Source organism: Salvelinus sp. IW2-2015, linkage group LG20 (genome assembly GCF_002910315.2).
Source record: "Salvelinus sp. IW2-2015 linkage group LG20, ASM291031v2, whole genome shotgun sequence".
Taxonomy (NCBI): domain Eukaryota; kingdom Metazoa; phylum Chordata; class Actinopteri; order Salmoniformes; family Salmonidae; genus Salvelinus; species Salvelinus sp. IW2-2015.
Genome location: NC_036860.1, coordinates 11,127,571 through 11,146,681, shown reverse-complemented (window position 1 = coordinate 11,146,681; position 19,111 = coordinate 11,127,571). Strand labels below are relative to the sequence as shown.

The 19,111-nt window shown below is 40.5% G+C and overlaps 1 protein-coding gene across 1 annotated transcript in view; it reads left to right on the top strand.

Moving 5' to 3' along the window:
* The window catches only part of crhr1 (corticotropin releasing hormone receptor 1), a 159,221-nt gene extending 140,851 nt beyond the window's left edge, over positions 1-18,370 (top strand). Inside the window, exons 12-14 of the mRNA XM_024013493.2 lie at positions 7,527-7,665; positions 7,875-7,916; positions 12,992-18,370. Coding sequence (XP_023869261.1) covers positions 7,527-7,665; positions 7,875-7,916; positions 12,992-13,132 — 322 coding nt within the window. The 3' untranslated portion in view covers positions 13,133-18,370. The remainder of the gene's footprint in view (positions 1-7,526; positions 7,666-7,874; positions 7,917-12,991) is intronic.
* The last annotated feature ends 741 nt before the right edge of the window (positions 18,371-19,111 follow it).

Here is a 19,111-nt window from a genome sequence, read left to right as displayed (position 1 = left end):
ACATATACACACTTTCTTTTAGAATATAGCTTTATTATTCCCCGCATCCCCTACCACCAATTGGAGTAAATTAATAAACAATAACACTTAGGCTTCTACCTTAAGTTTATACATATTATACACATTTTTACAGACAATCTATTTTACAATAGTTATATTTTGTTTGTTTTTAGTCCTTCCTCTATTTCTGATGTCCATGCAGTTTGATTTCTATTTGTAACTGTGCTATTTCACAACATTTCTGAACCTATATACATTTTACACACCCCATATGTTTTACATTGGTTATCTTGTTGTTATTAGTCCCCCCCTTCAGCTCCATTCAACCCGTCCCATCTATCTCTTAACACCATCCATTTTGGATTTGGATTTGCCATATATTTTTCAGCTGTGCTGTGATGCTTCACAAAAGTACTGAACCTTTCTTTTTTCATAGCTTCTACAGATTGTAAATTAAATAACTTTTTTTGCTAAAATAATAATTATATTATTAATTGATTGACTATGACTTTTCAAATCACCCATTATTGCTATCTGCAGCGTTAGTTCTAGGTAAATGTTGCAATTCTTCATCCATTCCTGGACCTGTGACCAAAAACGAGCTACATATGGACAATACCAAAATTTGCTTTCTTATTAGGATCCCCATTAGCTGTTGCAAAAGCAGCAGCTACTCTTCCTGGGGTCCACACAAAACATGAAACATAATACAGAAGGACATCATACAGAACATCATTAGACAAGAACAGCTCAAGGACAGAACTACATACATTTAAAAAAAAGGCACACGTAGCCTACATATCAATGCATACACACAAACTATCTAGGTCAAATAGGGGAGAGGCATTGTGCAGCGAGGTGTTGCTTTATCAGTTAAAAAAAAAACAGGTTTGCTGTTTATGTGAACAATATGAGATGGAAGGAAGCTCCATGCAATAAGGGCTCTACATAATACTGTACACTTTCTTGAATTTGTTCTGGATTTGGTGACTGTGAAAAGACCCCTGGTGGCATGTCTGGTGGGATAAGTGTGTGTGTCAGAGCTGTGTGTAGGTTAACTATGCAAACAATTTGGGATTTTCAACATATTAATGTTTCTTATAAAAGGAAGAAGTGATGCAGTCAGTCTCTCCTAAACTCTTAGCCAAGAGTAGCATTTATATCAGCCCTATGATTACAATTAAGAGCTAAATGTGCCGCTCTGTTCTTGGCCAGCTGCAGCTTAACTAGGTATTTACAGCACTGGACCACACGACTGGACAATAATCAAGATTAGACAAAACTAGAGCCTGCAGAACTTGCTGCTTTTTGGATGTGGTGTGAAAAAAGCAGAGCATCTCTTTATTACGGCTAGACCTCTCCCCATCTTTGCAACCATGGAATATATATGTTTTGACCATGACAGTTTACAATCTAAGGTAATGCCAAGTAATTAGTCTCCTCAACTTGTTCAACAGCCACACCATTCATTACCAGATTCAGCTGAGGTCTTGCACTTAAGGAATGATTTGTACAAAATACAATGCTCTTAGATATAAAGATGTTCAGGACCAGTTTATTACTGGCCACCCATTTCAAAACAGACTGCAACTCTTTGTTAAGGGTTTCAGTGACTTCATTGGCTGTGGTTCCTGGTGCGTATATGGTTGAATCATCAGCATACATGGACACACATGCTTTGTTTAATGCCAGTGGCAGGTCATTGGTAAAAATAGAAACGAGTAGAGGGCCTAGAGAGCTGCCCTGCGGTACACCACACTTTACATGTTTGACATTAGAGAAGCTTTCATTAAAGACAGCTCTTTGAGTTCTATTAGATAGATAGCTCTGAATCCACGATATGGCAGAGTCCCACCCTTCAGCTCCATTCAACCCCTCCCATCTATCTCTTAATTAACACCATCCATTTTGAATTTCTATTTGCCATATATTTTTCAACTGTGCTGTGATGCTTTTTCAACTGTGCTGTGATGTTTTAAACAACAGATTATGGTCAATAATATCAAAGACTGCACTGAAATCTAACAGAACAGCTCCCTCAATCTTCTTATTATCATTTTATTTCAACCAATCATCAGTCATTTGTCAGTGCAGTACATGGTGAGTGCCCTTCTCTATAAGTATGCTGAACGTCTCTTGTTAACTTGTTWACAGAGAAATAGCATTGTATTTGGTCAAACACCATTTTTTCCAACAGTTTGCTAAGAGCTGGCAGCAAGCTTATAGGTCTGCTGTTAGAACCAGTAAAGGCCGATTTACCACTCTTGGGTAGCGGAATTACTTTGGCTTCCCTCCAGGCCTGATGACAAAGACTTTCCTCTAGGCTCAGATTAAAAATATGACAGATAGGAGTGGCTATAGCGTCAGCTACCATCCTCGGGAGCTTTCCATCTAAATTGTCAATGCCAGGAGGTTTGTCATTATTGATCGTTAACAATTATTTTTCCACCTCTCCCACACTAACTTTACAAAATTAAAACTTCCACTGCATTTCTTTCATTATTAGTTTTTTATGCATGAATATAATTGCTCACTGTTTGTCGTGGGCATTTCCTGCCTAAGTTTGCCCACTTTGCCAATGAAATAATCATTAAAATAATTGCCAACATCAAATGGTTTTGAGATGAATAAGCCATCTGATTCGATGAAAGATGGAGTTGAATTTGTCTTTCTACCCATAATTTCATTTAAAGTACTCCAAAGTTTTTTTTCTTCCATCATTCTATATATATATCATATTTTGGCTTCATAATTAAGTTTTTTTTCTTTTTGTTGAGTTTAGTTACAGAATTTCTCAATTTTCAGTAAGTAAGCCAGTCAGATGTACAGCCAGACTTATTAGCCACTCCTTTTGCCCCATCTCTTTCAACCATACAGTTTTTAAATTCCTCATCAACCCATGGAGCCTTAACATTTCTAACAGTCAGTTTCTTAACTGTTGCATATTTATCAATAATTGGAATAAGCAATTTCATAAATTCATCAAGTGCAGCGTCTGGATGCACCTCAGTAATCACATCAGACCAACAAATATTTTTAACATCATCAAATAAGAGTCACAGCACAATCTTTTGTATGATCTCTTATATACAATTTTAGGTCCAGTTGTTGGAACTTTGGCTTTTCCTGGATATAGCCACTATATTGTGATCACTGTATCCAATGGGCAAGGATGTAGCTTTAGAACAAAGTTCTACAGCATTAGTAAAAATGTGATCGATACATGTGGATGATCTTGTTCCTGTAGTGTTTGTAAACACCCTGGTAGGTTGATTAATAACCTGCACCAGATTACAGGCACTGGTTACAGTAAGAAGCTTCCTCTTCAGCGGACAGCTTGATGAAAACCAGTCAATACTCAGGTCCCCAAGAAAGTAGACCTCTCTGTTTACATCACATACACTATCGAGCATTTCACACATATGATTTAGATACTGACTGTTAGCACTTGGTGGCCTATAGCAACACCACGAAAGAAAAGGCTTTAGATGTGCCAAGTGAATCTGCAACCACAACACTTCAATAACACTCGACATAAGATCTTCTCTAAGCATTACAGGGATATGGCACTGAATATATACAGCAACTCCTCCCCCATAAGCATTTCTGTCTCTTCTATAGATGTTATGTCCTTGTATTGCTTCTGCTGTATCATCAAATGAGTTATCTAGGTGAGTCTCAGAAATGGCTAATATATGAATGTTATCTGATGTTGATTTCATCAACCTTTTTTCTAAGGCTACATATATTAATATGGACTATTTTCAGCCCTTTCCTGGGAAGCTTATCAGAGATAGACATAATAATGAAAAGAGCAGACAAAGTAAGATAAAAAATATATATACATTCAGCAGTCCATGAATCAATTGGTGTGTGTGTGCGCGCTGCGGGGTTGAGGCTACGAACCCATAGGCTTGGCTCTCTCATCCCTTGCAGGCTTCTGGGAGGGAGGGAGGGTGGACAATGAGCCTGTTGTAGCAGATGTACGCAATATACCCCTGCGCTCTGGCAGCTTTCATGGTTGGGATCAGTTCTTTTCTCTTCTGGTGCACAGCTTCAGGATAGTCCTCGTTGAGGAAGATATACGTTCCTCTCAAGTTCTTGGCTCTTTCCAGTACAGCTACCTTGTCTTTGAACCTCAGGAACTTGACCACTATCGCCCTGGGCCTGTCACCTGGGCTGGTGGTGGGTTTTCCAGTCATGTGGGCACGCTCTACCTCAATCTTCCTGTGGTCCGTCTTCAATTTCTCAGAGATCATTTCCCTCACTTTGTCCTCAGACTCCATCCAGGTCTCATGTGGAGTTCTGCAATTCCGTCAACAACCATGTTGTTTCGCCTTGATTGTCCCTCGAGATAGTCTGATTTATCTGTAATTGTTATCATGGATTCACACAAATGTCCTCTCTCAATGACTTACAGATTGCTGTCATCTTGCCGTTCTCCTGTTTCAACTCGTCGAGCTGACCCTGGGAGAACTGCAAACTGTTCTTCAGGTCCTGGACCTCTCTGGTCAGGTCGTCCATTCTTTTGTTAGTAGAATCCACAAGTATTTGGAAAAAACACTTGAAACAATTTTATTGTTGTTGTAACAACTGCTTATAGGTTTAAAAGATCCTTCACGTGTGATAGAGAGACACTACTGTCCTCAACGGTACTCCCGCCGGCTTTGGTCTTTGTCATGGTAGCTAGCAACATATGTTAGGCTGTTACTCCTCGCAGTTCCAGACAGGGCAGGTCACGGGGAAAATTGAAAACAACAAACAGCAGGGATCTAGCCAGCCTCAAACCCGGGACAATCTGCGGTCCCAGGCACAATGGCTAACTGCGTCGCGGGCTGCGTTTAAGAACACCTCGCTAGCTTGATATCCAGCTAGCTAGGCTAGCTGCGATGCCAAATAGCTCCTCAGACCCGTCCTTGGTCGGCAGGATCACTGGAAAGATACAAGCAGTCCCAGCAACTGATGCCAACTGCGTCCCAGGATCCAACATAAGAAGCTAGGTAGCTACCAAGATCTTTCCAATATACTTTTAAACAACAAAATTTCCAAACAAACAAAACTGAGCTCTTCCTCGTTCCGCGTACAACAGGAATATATGATCTAATGACTCTACCTCCTCGCATGCATGTTTTGTATATTTGAATTCTTTTCACTCTGTCATTTAGGTAATTATTGTGGAGTCGCTACAATGTTGTTGATCCATCCTCCGTTTTCTCCCATCACAGCCATTGAACTCTGTAGCTGTTTTAACATCACCAATGGCCTCATGGTGACATCCCTTAGCAGTTTCCTTCCTGTCCTGCAGCTCAGTGCAGAAGGACGACTGCATCTTTGATGTGTCTGGGAGGTTTAATACATCATCCACAGCACAATTATTAACGTGACCATGCTTAAGGATATATTGAATATGTGATTTGTTATTGTTACCCATTTACCAATCACTGCCCTTATTTATGAGGCTTTTGAAAAGCTCCCTGGTCTTTGTAGTTGAATATGTGCTTGAAATGTAATACTTGACTCGGGGACATTACAGATGCTGAATGTATGGGGGACAGAGGAAGGGGTAGTCATAAAAAATCATGTCAACCCCTATTTGTCAAGCAAAATTTTACTTCTGAACTTATTTAGGCTTGCCTTTAAAAAAAGGGGCCGAATGCTTATGCAACGACTATATTTTAATGATTACATTTTTATTCACTTGTAAATATTTGTCGAATTTTCTGATCAATGACAAAAAAGTACAATTAAATCTCTTTCAATCCACGTTTGTAACACAACAAAATGTGAAAAAAGTCTTAAAAGTCCTAGACTTTCTATAGGCACTGTAGGGATTAGGGTGCCATTTGGGATGCTTCCAGGGTCAGCTGAGCCAGCCCCAGCTGTAAAGTAGACATCAATGGGCTGTTAATTAATACACGCCCAGGAAACATCAATGGCCTCGTTGGAAGAAACCTAATGATCGATACCTGTCTGGTTGAATTGTAATAATTGATTTTTGTTTGGAACCAGGTGGGGTGGGAGAGTGTGTGCGTGTGTGTTCCGCGTGTGTGCGTGCCCATGCCCGTGCCTGTGTGTAGCTGTATCTTCAGAAACCCTCACACCCTTCACAGCTACTGTAACCAGCTAACACAACACACCATGCTGACTATTCACAAGCCGTAATCATTTTCACACCTTTTTTATTGGTACAGTAAAATCTGACAGTTTGACTGATTCCTTGGATAATGAAACCTGAGTGGCAGACGTTGCATGGGGTCATCTGACTGGAAAGTAGCCAAGCCAATATCCCTCGCTCATTATTGTAATTTAATGGAGTCATTTGTCAATCAAACTTCTTATTGAGCAAATTCAATTTGGCTTCACTAATGTGATTATAAAGGCTACGTTCGTTACCCTTCAGCCAGCTTTTAGCCCGCGTCCCAAGTGGCACCTTATTATCTATACAGTGCGCTACTTTTAACCAGGGCCGGGCCTGGTCAAAAGTAGTGCACTATGTAGGGAACAGGGTGCCATTTTGTGCGTCTCGCGCCATTGAGCCTCAGCTAGTGCTCCTCTATTGGACTGCTGGTCAGCACTTCACTTGTGATTAATAATATGCTGATGGATGAGAGGCCAGTATGATCTAGTACATGACCTAGTCCTCATACATTAACCCCTTGGTGGGCCGTATAGCTGGTATGCACCACAGCAATGCACTTCCACTGGGAAATGGATGGATTGAAAGAATGTGTTCGTGTCACATTACTTTAGGCCATGTCAGAAATTGAAATTGAGCATTCATTTTGTGCTCAATTTGGGTCAGTGTAGACGAGAGGGCAGTACGGCGAAATGCTAGCTCTGACAGCGCTGGGTAACATTTTCAGCAGCTGACATCGGGGGTCTCTCTGCATGGAGGTGATGGGCACAGCTGCCACACTCATTCACGGGTGTAAGAGCGCCATGGGGCGGCCGAGGATGACACATACGCGCACAGGCATTCACATGGCATAAATGGCACACACACAAACACGGACACAAACACACACACCGCACACACAGAAACAAACACACAGCCACTGACTCATCATAGAAAGTTTAAGAACATAAATATATTAACAGAGCAATTCAATTTGGAGTTTTGTCTACCTGTTATAGTGCTGTAAGGACTGTGAAGTGAAACAATATGCATGTGAACTGGAAACTGCTGCCATGGTTTGAATATGTAACCCCACACCCAGTGTGGAATCAAAGTATTGTAGGAACTTGACAAACATCACTACCCTTAAAGGTATGTCGACACCATAAATCCAAACTACACACGACAGAATTGTGAGTGCTCTCATGAACCATATAATCACAGAACAGGAGAAAAAAGACTTGGCAGCCATTAGCAAATTAGTATTGGCCCACTAGTTGTCTGGCAGGTCTATTTTAGGCATCTATTTGTGTCGTTAGTATGGCTCTGTGTCTGTGTCTAATTGACTCTCTAGTTGGCGGCCAGGTCTTTATTTAATAATATGACTCTTGTGTTACTGTGTGTCCATCAGGAAAGCGGTGAAGGCCACTCTGGTGCTGCTGCCTCTCCTGGGCATCACCTACATGCTATTTTTCGTCAACCCGGGAGGGGAGGATGAGGTCGCCCAAATAGTCTTCATCTACTTCAACTCCATCCTGGAGTCTTTTCAGGTATGCCCAGGCCAAATGAAAAGTGTTATAGAGGGTTTGAGAACTTGTTTGACGCTGTAAACATTCTGAAGCATATAACGTGTCACAAAAAATGTATGTAGGCTACAGTACAATGTAGTGCTGCTCGCACTGTTCATCTTATCTTCAATGTTAAACACTCTTTCTCTCTCCTCCCCCTCTCCATCTTTCCCTCTGTCTCTGTCCTCCAGGGCTTTTTCGTGTCAGTGTTTTATTGCTTCCTGAACAGCGAGGTAAGCAGATTCATGTTTGTCCCATGATCCCCCACCGCTCACACTGTACCCGTAATGAGTTTTTCTTTTCTATCCCTCCCTCCAACCCTCCTCTCATTCCTCCCAGGACTATTGAAAACATGTCCACTTGGCATCATTTCATGCAGAGCTAAAAATGTCCTAAAAAAATGCATTGTGTCGTCTAAAATGCAAGCCAAGCAGCAGGGTTACCTTGGACATGCAGATTTCCTCCACTGGACAGCAGAATTAATAGGATCACAATGAGCTTCACCCTGGCCCAACACATATATACACACCCCATGTCAGAGGGTGCATGGTGCCATGGTCGAAGGTAGTGCACTATATAAGGAATAGGATGCCTAAATGGATTTGTCATAAAATATTAACCGGTGAGAAACCTAAATCTGTCTGGAGTTACAAAAGATTGCTTGCCCTAAAACCTGAAAAAAACCTGAAAAACCCTTGCTACACAGCTTGATGTAAACATTGCAGTTACCTCCTCAGGTATCCCATTCTCCCTGGAGCAATCTGTCTCAACAGGAGACTATCCGGGTCATGTCTTCTGGATAACTGATCCGTGTATTTTGGTTTATAAATGCATTTATTTTACCTCAATATTACAAGGAGAGTCAGGAAGGATGAAGTGAAGCCTACACACTAACGCTGAAAAGAGATCAATGTACAGTATGTTAGCATGACGCCACTTAGTGTGGCAGATATCTCCCACAGAGGTGCAGTTACTTAGGGCAAAAGTGGCCACTCAATAGACGTGTGCTGGCAGTATGCTTAGCTAATCAACCTCTGTTTCTCCTGTCGGCTCGCTAATGTCGAGCAGCCGCTAATTCGTTGCTCTTGATGGAATCATGGGACTACATCCAAAGGACAAATGGTGGAGTTCGGCGGTTGTTCAAATGTTATCATGAACCATCAGCGATCTGTGAAGCAAAGCCAGAGAGGACCGATTGTTTTTTTTTCTGCTTTCTTTTCACCATTTACAACATACGGAGAACAAGAGTAGTACTAACTTCAGACACACAGGTAAATGTTATTAACTAGCCWTCTCTACTCTGATATTCTAGAAGAAGTACCGTTACTCAAGTAGGAAAGAGAGAAGAAAGAGGTGCCGCTTTTTCCGTACCARTTAGCCACGGCCGACTTCAATCACTGGTATTTTAGCATTCCTATCTAATACAGCTCTCCTTCACTTTGTGCTAAGCAGGGAGAAAATGCTCTTTATATTGGATCTGTTGGGTATCTAAGCATGTAGTCCCTGCAACCAAAAAATAAACGTTCCCAGAACAGGCAAAATTTTCACTTCTGTTCTCAGAACGTTAAAAAACAACGTTCAGTATTACCAGTCAGTAAACACACTGGACCCATTAATGTACAAAATATATAATCGAAATAGAAAACGGTGATATTTATTTTTTTACAAAGGAACYGAAACCGAACCGACCTCAAGAAACACTAATCGCTCAGCACTACCTGATGAATTGAGGCTATTCTGATCCAAAACGGGGGGCAACTCAATATTAGGAAAGCGTTCGTAATGTTTTGTACACTCAGTTTACAGTGAGCTCCAAAAGTATTTGGACAGTGACACATTTTTTATTATTTTGGCCTGTACTTCAGCAATTTGGATTTAAAAATTATACAATGTCTATGAGATTAAAGTGCAGACCGTCTGCTTTAATTTTAGGGTATTTTCATCCATATCGGGTGAACCATTTAGAAATTACAGCACTTTTTGTACATAGTCCCCCCATTTTAGGGGACCAAAAGTATAGGGATACATTCACTTAAGTGTAAGTAGTAGTACCCATATTCATTGCACGCAATGACTACATCAAGCTTGTGACTCTACAAATTAGTTTGATGCATTTTATGTTTGTTTTGGTTGTGTTTCAGACTATTTTGTGCCCAATAGAAATGAATGGTAAATAATGTGTAATTTTTGAGTCACTTTTATTGTAAATAACAGAAAATATGTATAAACACTTCTACATTAATGTGGATGCTACCATGATTACGAATAATCCTAAACGAGTGAGAATGTTAGATGCACAAATATCATACCTCCAAGACATGCTAACCTCTCATCATTACAATAACAGGGGAGGTTAGCATCTTGGGGGGGGGGGGGGGGTGTATGATATTTGTGTATTGTATCATTTCTAATCCAAAGTGCTGGAGTACAGAGTCCCTGTCCCAATAATTTTGGAGCTCACTCTATGATATAAAACATATGATTATTCTATGATATTCTGATGATAACATATGATATTCTAAAATCCACATTAAAAAAAGGAACATTTTCCCACCAGAGCTGTAATTCCATCAAACTGACTTGTTGCAGATAAAAAGCAGTGCGTCGTGACATAGTCATAACTTTTCATTTAGTGAATTAAACATCAGAAGTTCTGTGTTTCCATCCTAGTTTTATTTCTGACGCTGGTTTTGGCACAAAAAGTATGCGATAAACAGCAAATGTGCCCACTCGCGTCTTGGCACGTGGCTCTAGACAACAGCTTGCCGATACAGTGCAAAGGGTAGATTAGGAGGTTATGAATAAGACCATGATCATTTTTATTTGTCAACTGGCAGCCGAGCATGGATAGTCATGTCACCACCATACGAAATAAGACCATCGATAGTTATTGGAAAGGAGCATCTGTAATGTCTACGCTAATAAATCGGGAAGCAAGTACAGGGAGTGAATTTAATAAATAACCGAACATGGAACAAAACAAGAAACACGAGTAGCGTACAGACATGAAACAATGACTCCTGGGGAAAGAACCAAAGCGAGTGACAGATATAGGGGAGGTAACCAGGAAGGTGATGGAGTCCAGGTGAGTCTCATGAGGCACAAGTGTGCGTAATAATGAGTAAACTGGCGACAACAAGAGCCGGAGAGGGTGAGCGAGAGTAGACGTGACAGTACCCCCTCCCTGACGCGCGGCTCCAGCCACAGGACGCCGACCAGAGGGACGGTCGCGAGGACCAGTATCGCTTCTGCTGAGGCATGGGAATCTGTCGAGCCGGCTGAGGCATGGGATCCCGATGAGCCAGCTGAGTCAAGCCGGACGAGCTAGCTGCGGCTTCCCCTGTAGCTTCGGCAATTGAAGCCTGATGAGCCAACCGAGGCTTGAGAACCTATCAAGCCAGCTGAGGCATGAAGCCTAAAGAGCCATCCCTGGTTGCGTCAGCAGCCGCCCTCGGACCTGACGTCACCAGCAAAAAATAAATCCCTGTTGCTTCCTTTGGTGAGGCGCTATTCTGGAACGTCAACACTAATAAATCGGGAAGCAAGTACAGGGAGTGAATTTAATGAATAAGCGATCATGGAACAAAACAAGAACCACGAGTAGCGTACAGACATGAAACACAAAACAATATAGCCTGGGGAAAGAACCAAAGGGAGTGACTGATATAGGGGAGGTAATCAGGAATGTAATGGAGACCAGGTGTGTCTCATGAGGCGCAGGTGCGTGTAACAATGGTGACAGGTTTGCGGAATAATGAGTAAACTGCGGAATAATGAGTAAACTGGCGACAATGAGAGGTGGAGCGGGAGTAGACGTGACAGCATCAAGCTCATCACCGCGCACTTTCACCACCCTGTGAAGTTCATAACTTATTTAAATCTGTGCATGCTTTTCCAAGTCGCAGTGGGGGGATCACACAACATAGCATAGTGTGGATCCAAGTTTACTTCAAAATGATGGTTATTATGTCAATAATTGCGGATAAAAGCTTTTCTACTGCAATTGTTGCATATTCTGTTTCACAGACCAAAAAATTTGCCCACGTATTTAGTTTTGTCGACAAATTAGCTGTTTCCAACAGGCTTGTCTTTACATGTTTTATCCAATGTACTTACTCGAATAAAAAAGTTTGATGGAAAYCTCTTTTGTGTGAAAGGCTTCCAGTCTCTGAGAAAAGAGCGGGAAAGTGATTATTCTTCCTTTTATCCATGAAATCACTCCCACAATGTACTCCAACTGTCATTCAGCTATTCTATCTACAATCATTAATATACAGTACGTTATTCTAATTCTGTATTAAACACTCAAGGCTCTTTTCGCAGACATAACCAAATGTGTCTTTACTGCGTTCACACCCCTACTGTACACAGTCCTCATCCTCTGTGACATATTTCCTTCAATTCCACAGCCAACTGTGTGCAGTGTTCCAAAGGGCCCTGCAGGGTTTCACATGGTACAAAGTGAAAAGATAGAGCTGCTTGTTGCTCTAGTTCTTTAGAAGCAGGTGAAAAAACAAACAGGTTGGCTTTAATTAAATATACTGTGATAGACGTCTTACGTAAAGCCTGTGTTTTGGTAGAATCATGGATAGAAATATTATGCCTATGAGCGTTAATTGTCCAAAAAATAAACACTTTCCTGCTGAAGAAAGAGTGTTATTCAAGATGTGGAAGCTCTATGGAGCACACCGTTTCATGAATATAGGTTTAGAAAGGGAACAACTCGAACTTAGATGTTGATCTTTTCAGCATACTTAAACCAGGGAGCCAAAGAACATAGTGCTGCTTCTCCTTTGTAAACTAACTTATTAGTGAGAAAGGGGCCTGTACACGTATCCTTTGATACATCCAGTCAAAGTTTGGGCTTCTAATGAGGTTAATAATTATTAAAATCCAAAAGCAAATAAGGAAAGTAGTTATCATGTCACTGACTTGTTATTAGAGAATACATGGTGGTCTTCATGGTGTGGCAGAAGTTCAGTGCCTTAAAAGCTTCTACCTCCCTCTTATTTTTAATACCATGGCACTGGCCCAACACTGTCCACTTCTCCTTGGTTACCACAATTTGGAAATTGCATAAATGAGAACATTTTAATTAGGTGAAAACAATTAAATGGAAACTCACTTAAAGTGGCAGTTAACTATGAGTGGTATTCAATCAAACTGACATTGCCGATTTACATAGTTTCTGTGAAGAAAATAAATATAATTGTTATGTTACTCTAGTCAACAATTTACACCGTCAGACCAAACAAAATTTGAATTTTCTCTCTTTTTCTCCGTCTCTCTCTCTCTGCTATCCTCTCAGGTGCGTTCTGCGGTTAGGAAGAGATGGCACCGCTGGCAGGACAAGCATTCAATCAGGGCTCGGGTGGCACGCGCCATGTCCATCCCCACGTCACCCACGCGGGTCAGCTTCCACAGCATCAAGCAGTCCTCGGCTGTTTGAGGACCAGCAACACTCTGCTTTGGCTGAACGCCCCCATCTAACCTCTCACCGCCAACCACCCCTCCAACATGTCCCCCACAGAGCACTGCTTTCCCCTCTTCTCTCCAAACCAACCGAGGGAAACAGCTACCGTGATGGTTCACACAGGGTACACTTGGTCTGTAAACACAGACCTCACATACCCCCTCCCAGGGTGCGGTGACCTCTGTAGTCTCTCGCCTGCTAATACATTGAGGTACGTTCGCTCAGTGCATTCCCTCTGGAAGCTACAGACGGTCAGGATGACAATGGCCAAACTAAGTAATGTCAAGAGCGGACTTTTTGCCAAAAGGCAGCACAGGGAATTGGTACAATCCCTGTGGCATTGGCAGATTCAGCTGAAAGGGGACTTTTGATGTCAGATAAAAAAGAAAATCACGTTTGTCAGTAAGTCCAGTGTTCTCTTATTCTTTTTTATTCTGCAAAATCCAGAAGTTGGAGTCCATATGGATGGAGTTGGAGTTCATATGGATGAAGTTGGAGTCCATAAGAATACTTTGAAAGTGGGAAGAAAATGGTACTGGGGCACGTGCTTGTATCAGTGTCAAATACATGATCCCTGTTGGACTAACTGACCTGTTCAAGATCATTGACAAAAACTATTTRATTCTTGTTCCTTTGCATGTTTTTATTTTCTGTGGAGCAATTTTTGAACTTTGAGCTGGCTATGCTTACTGGCGCTGCATCGTAAAGCGAATGACCGTCATGGACCATTTATTTCATGTCTGTCCAGACTACTGTCTCTAGTAAACATTCTCCCATTCCTTCCTTTTGTTTTTCTGATTAATTATTATCTTCATAGAGACTATGTTCTGGATGTGAAATCTTTGGCCACCATTGAAGATGGATGCCTTCCCCATTATCCTTACAACAACAACAACAACCAAGGCATTGTGCAAGCGGGAAAAAGTGATGTGACATCCAACACTGTTACTAATGGGAATGAACTGTGAAAATTGGTACACACTGTCAAATCTACCTAGAGGACAAAACAGTTGTGTTTGTGTTGCCCAGTTCTTTCAGGAAGTAAATATTTAGCATAACTCTCCTCAAACTGTAATGACTTCTTCTCCTTCCTTTCATCTTAGCCTTTTCCTGGGACTCAAATGTRACGTTGACTTAGAGATAGTCAGACCTGGGGGGGTGAAGGAAGAGCGGCAGTTTAACATCAATAAGGCATTTCACGCCTGGTAAGGTTGAGGTTTTTTGAGGCTCAAGCAAATACAAACACACACATATGGAGAGGATTTATCATAGGCTACAGTATGAAACATAACTGAAGATATTTTTTCTTTTGCGTAAGGTTGTAAAAGGTGTTAATCTTCAACCGATTTAAGCACACCTTTATCAAAGCACTTTTATTTATTTCAAATGCAAAAATTACCAGGACCGTAATAAGATAACGCCCACTTTAGTATATCATTTTGAAAGCTGGATTGGGAGAAATGCCAATTATGAATATAATTATTTTGGCTAGCTATGTTAAGGTCTGAGAGGAACGTGGATGTTTTGGTTGCTTCATCTCTGCAACTTGCAAAACGTATCTATACTAAATCTTCAGACTAAATAATTTTGTTCTTCAAACTCTTTCTTGCCATCAAACAGGTAATATGTTATATTGCTATTGTGTCGTAGAAAGTACCCAATGGGCACACACAACAACATTGTTTCCACATCATTTCAACAAAATGACATTGAACCAACATGGAATAGACATTGAATTGACGTCTGTGCCCAGTGGGTACTGACAATACTTTGCTGAAATTCTGCAAATCCTTTCAAATTGAAACACCCAATATGAAGGACCATAACAAATCGGATCATCATTCCAACATAAAACCATTTATCAGATATTGTCATGCACATAGCACAACTTTTTATTTTTGAATGACAATTGAATAAGTCAAAGTAACTAGGAAAAGATTAACACAATGTCTGGCAGATGATTGAGTGAATGTTGACTTCTTGTGGTTTGTTCTGACAAAGGGGAATAGAGTTATGCATATTCAGATAGACGTTGTCTAGACAGGACCAGTCTCAAATGTTTTGCAGTAGGRTTCCCCTCTCTCCCTCTTTCTCTGGCTGAAAAATATTGTAATTATGAGTACAAAAGCTGAAATAATTCACAATCATCAGCTCCCCAAAAGTTCCCTTCTTTTTGTTGTTCTGTACATTGGCTAATGTGGGAGCCCTCCCAAAAAGCTTGTGAGCTTGAAGCTTGAATCTCAGGGCTCAGAGAACCAGTTGGCTTCCACACACTACCCCACACAGCACAGGATGAAACCAATTAAGACCAACGTTTTACTTGGTGTTGTTAAGATAGCTCACCCCAGTAGGTAGAGCTATGAGAGGACTGTGAGAGCTATAATGGCCTCAGCCACAAGGACGTCTCATCTGCCTCTCTCTCTCGTGCGCATGGTCTGCTAATTAGCGTGGTCTGCTAATTAGCTCTATCTGCAGGGAAGTCACAGCTAGTTTGTCTGAAAGCTGAGAGCCAGGGACAATTCAGGAAAGAGAGAATAGTACCAAAGCCTGTACCCTGACACTGTCCCCTGCTATGCAACATCTCTATGAATGAGCGAGTGAATGGAAGAACTGAGAATGAAATGAAATGGGCTTTTGTGGTATAGATAGAGGCAGGGATAGGAACTGGGACTTGCTGGGATTTGACTTAAAATGTTCAACCGGGCATAGCCGCATGAAGTAGGGGTTGCAGCACCCCCTGATAAATCTACATTTATCAAGCATCCTCACTCTAAAACATCTTCCTGCGGCCATGCCCCCAGGCCATAGTTCACAACCAGGGACCGAAAAAGGGATTGTTTTGATGTTTTTGGGGGGTTTGAAAGGCATAAAGTGCTGTTTTTCATGTATTTGTTCATACAGACTTTTGTGCTTATTTGGAACAGAATTATATACAGTATTTAAAAAAAACTGGTTGAATCATCATTTCAACCCAAAAATTCAATGTGATGTTGAATCAACGTCTTTTTCACCCAACTTTTAACCACAATCAAATGACAGGGTGGCCTTTTTGGTGGATTTCATGTTGAATTCACGTTAGTTGACAACTCAACCAAATGAATATTAAAACTAGACATTGAAGTGACTTCTGTGCCCAGTGGGTATTCAGTTGAAATGCATCCTGAAGCGCTAACTGACATTTAAACACCAAAAGAAAAGAAACTGCTGTGTTTATTTTGCAAAGTCAAACAAAGCCAATCCTCCGTTGCCAGATATGTGTATAGACAACAGAAATAGTTTGTTCTGAATCCTTTTTTCCTCCCGGTCCCTTTTGATCATTGGCATAAAGCAGTCAGAATAAAATATGTGATGTCATTGGCAATGTTTACAGATCGCTTTAAGTAATAGTTATAGAACGTATTGTCAGACAGATGCATCCTAATCGCTGAAACAAATGATCGCAAGAATCACAGATGCGGCTTCATCTATGTTTGCTGAAGGCAGGCTGATTTATTTTTCATGGGGAAAATGTGATAAAACTACTGTCCAACCCCATCTAACAGAGCACAGTTTATTCCACAATCCCATTGTTTATGTACCTGTCATGCTGTTTAACACATTGAATGGAGAGAGAGAGAGAGAGAGAGAGAGAGTGTGAGAATGTCTGGCTGGTGGTTGATATGTCAAAACGAACTCTTCGCCCACCCAGCCAGGGATGCTACTGCCCTCCAACACACACCATGTATTCCTCAACAGCCAGGATACGTGACGGTATTACGTTCATGAGATTAGAGGTTAGCCTGGAATGGAATTGCCAATGTATGATAGTGTTATGCATTCCAATTCCAGGTACCTGCCTCTGTCATGAAAATATGTTCTCTCTTAACCAAAATGATTTACCCTGGAATTCCAAAGCCAGTTGGTTCTCTGTTATAATGTTACAAGAACCCTGTTCTAAATCACAGCTACCAGATTTCCGAGAATTGTATTCCAAACACTGAATGTAATTCTATTCTGAACACATATTCCAGTTATCATAACCAATAACCAGATGCTATTGAAAACTTTTTCAATCAAATGCAGTATTTCAGTATTTTGTAGAAAATGGACTATACAGCTATTTTCCTTCCTTTTCCAGGAAACAGGAATATTTTAGTTCAAATATTTTCATGTATACATGTGCATGGTCAGACTCCGATTTTGAAATTCTGAATTTGCAGTTTGTAGTTTCTTGAGGCAGCCGTCATCATTACTATTATTATTATCATTCTGTATACAGTAGATGTCTCTCAAAGTGTGTCGTAGTCATCATACTTCTTTAATATAATACTGACATTGAAAATGGCTCCAGTATACAGTACACAGACAGCTTCATAATGAATYCCAGTTATTTGCACATATGCTATTAGTGTAGTCAGCTGTCATACCACTGACTGTCAGCAACATCAGTGTAGTCAAATGTTCTCTTGTTTTTCTTTGTCATTACCAAAGTAGTTGTGGTCACGAACATCCTCCAAAGACACAAGTGCAGCTATCTAGTCGATAGGCTGTTCTTATTTCTTGCCCTATCTCTTTATTTCAATAAGAAATTCTGCTGCTGCCCTTTCTCTTTTTTTGATTGTTGATTTTGGCTTGATTTGTTTCCTTAATTGTGCAGAGGGGTCTTGACCGATTTCTCTCGATGCAGTTATAGTTACTATAACAACGATGTATGTAAGTGTTCTTTCTCGGGTATTTACAATGTGTTCGTCTTTTGTTGTGAAGGTGTAAGAACCAAAAACATTTGTATTTATTTAACTGTCTAAGGCACACAGATTTKTATATTTATCACATTATTTAAAGGGTACAGCTTTTATTGAAGGACACAGGCCCACATTACCTATAATATAGATTGATAAATAAATCGAATTATGTCCACAATGTGTCTACTTAAGATTTTGTGATGAAAGGTGCGATACGTAGTTTGATGTGATTTTTTTCACTTTTGTTGTTATGTTTGATAATGTTGCAATTATCTTTCTTTCCTCTTTCAAAGTCCAATAAGGAAAAATTGTATTTATTATGTTTATGACTCTACTTGTTCAATGTTGGAAAGCGTTGAGGAATTGTACATAGTTTGTAAAAAAAAAAAAAAAAAAAAAGCAATCTAATGAGAAAAAGTATATGTGGAGAGTTCAAGATATATGGAACAGTGCTACTACATAAATTGTGCATTAAAATGTGTTTTTTTAACAAACCCCAAAAATCTGTCACTGTTGACATTGAGACTGGTGTTTGCGGGTACTATTTAACGAAGCTGCCAGTTGAGGACTGGTGAGGTGTCTGTTTCTCAAACTAGACACTCTAATGTACTTGTCCTCTTSCTCAGTTGTGCACCGGGGCCTCCCACTCCTATTTCTATTCTGGTTAGAGCCAGTTTGCGCTGTTCTGTGAAGGGAGTAGTACACAGCACTGTACGATATCTTCAATTTCTTGGCAATTTCTCACATGGCATAGTCTTCCTTTCTCAGAACAAGAATAGACTGACGAGTTTCAGAAGAAAGTATTTTGTCTCTGGCCATTTTGAGCCTGTAATCGAACCCACAAATGCTGACACTCCAGATACTCAACTAGTCTAAAGAAGGCACGTTTTATTGCTTCTTTTAATCAGGACAACAGTTTTCAGCTGTGCTAACATAATTGCAAAATGGTTTTCTAATGATCAATTAGCCTTTTAAAATGATAAACTTGGATTAGCTAACACAACGTGCCATTGGAACACAGGAGTGATGGTTGCTGATAATGGGCCTCTGTACACCTATGTAGATATTTTATAAAAATCTGCCATTTCCAGCTACAATAGTAATTTAAAACATTAACAGTGTCTGCACTGTATTTATGATCAAGTTGATGTTTTTTTAATGGACAAAAAAAATAGCTTTTCTTTCAAAAACAAGGACATTTCTAAGTGACCCCAAACTTTTGAACAGTGGTGTA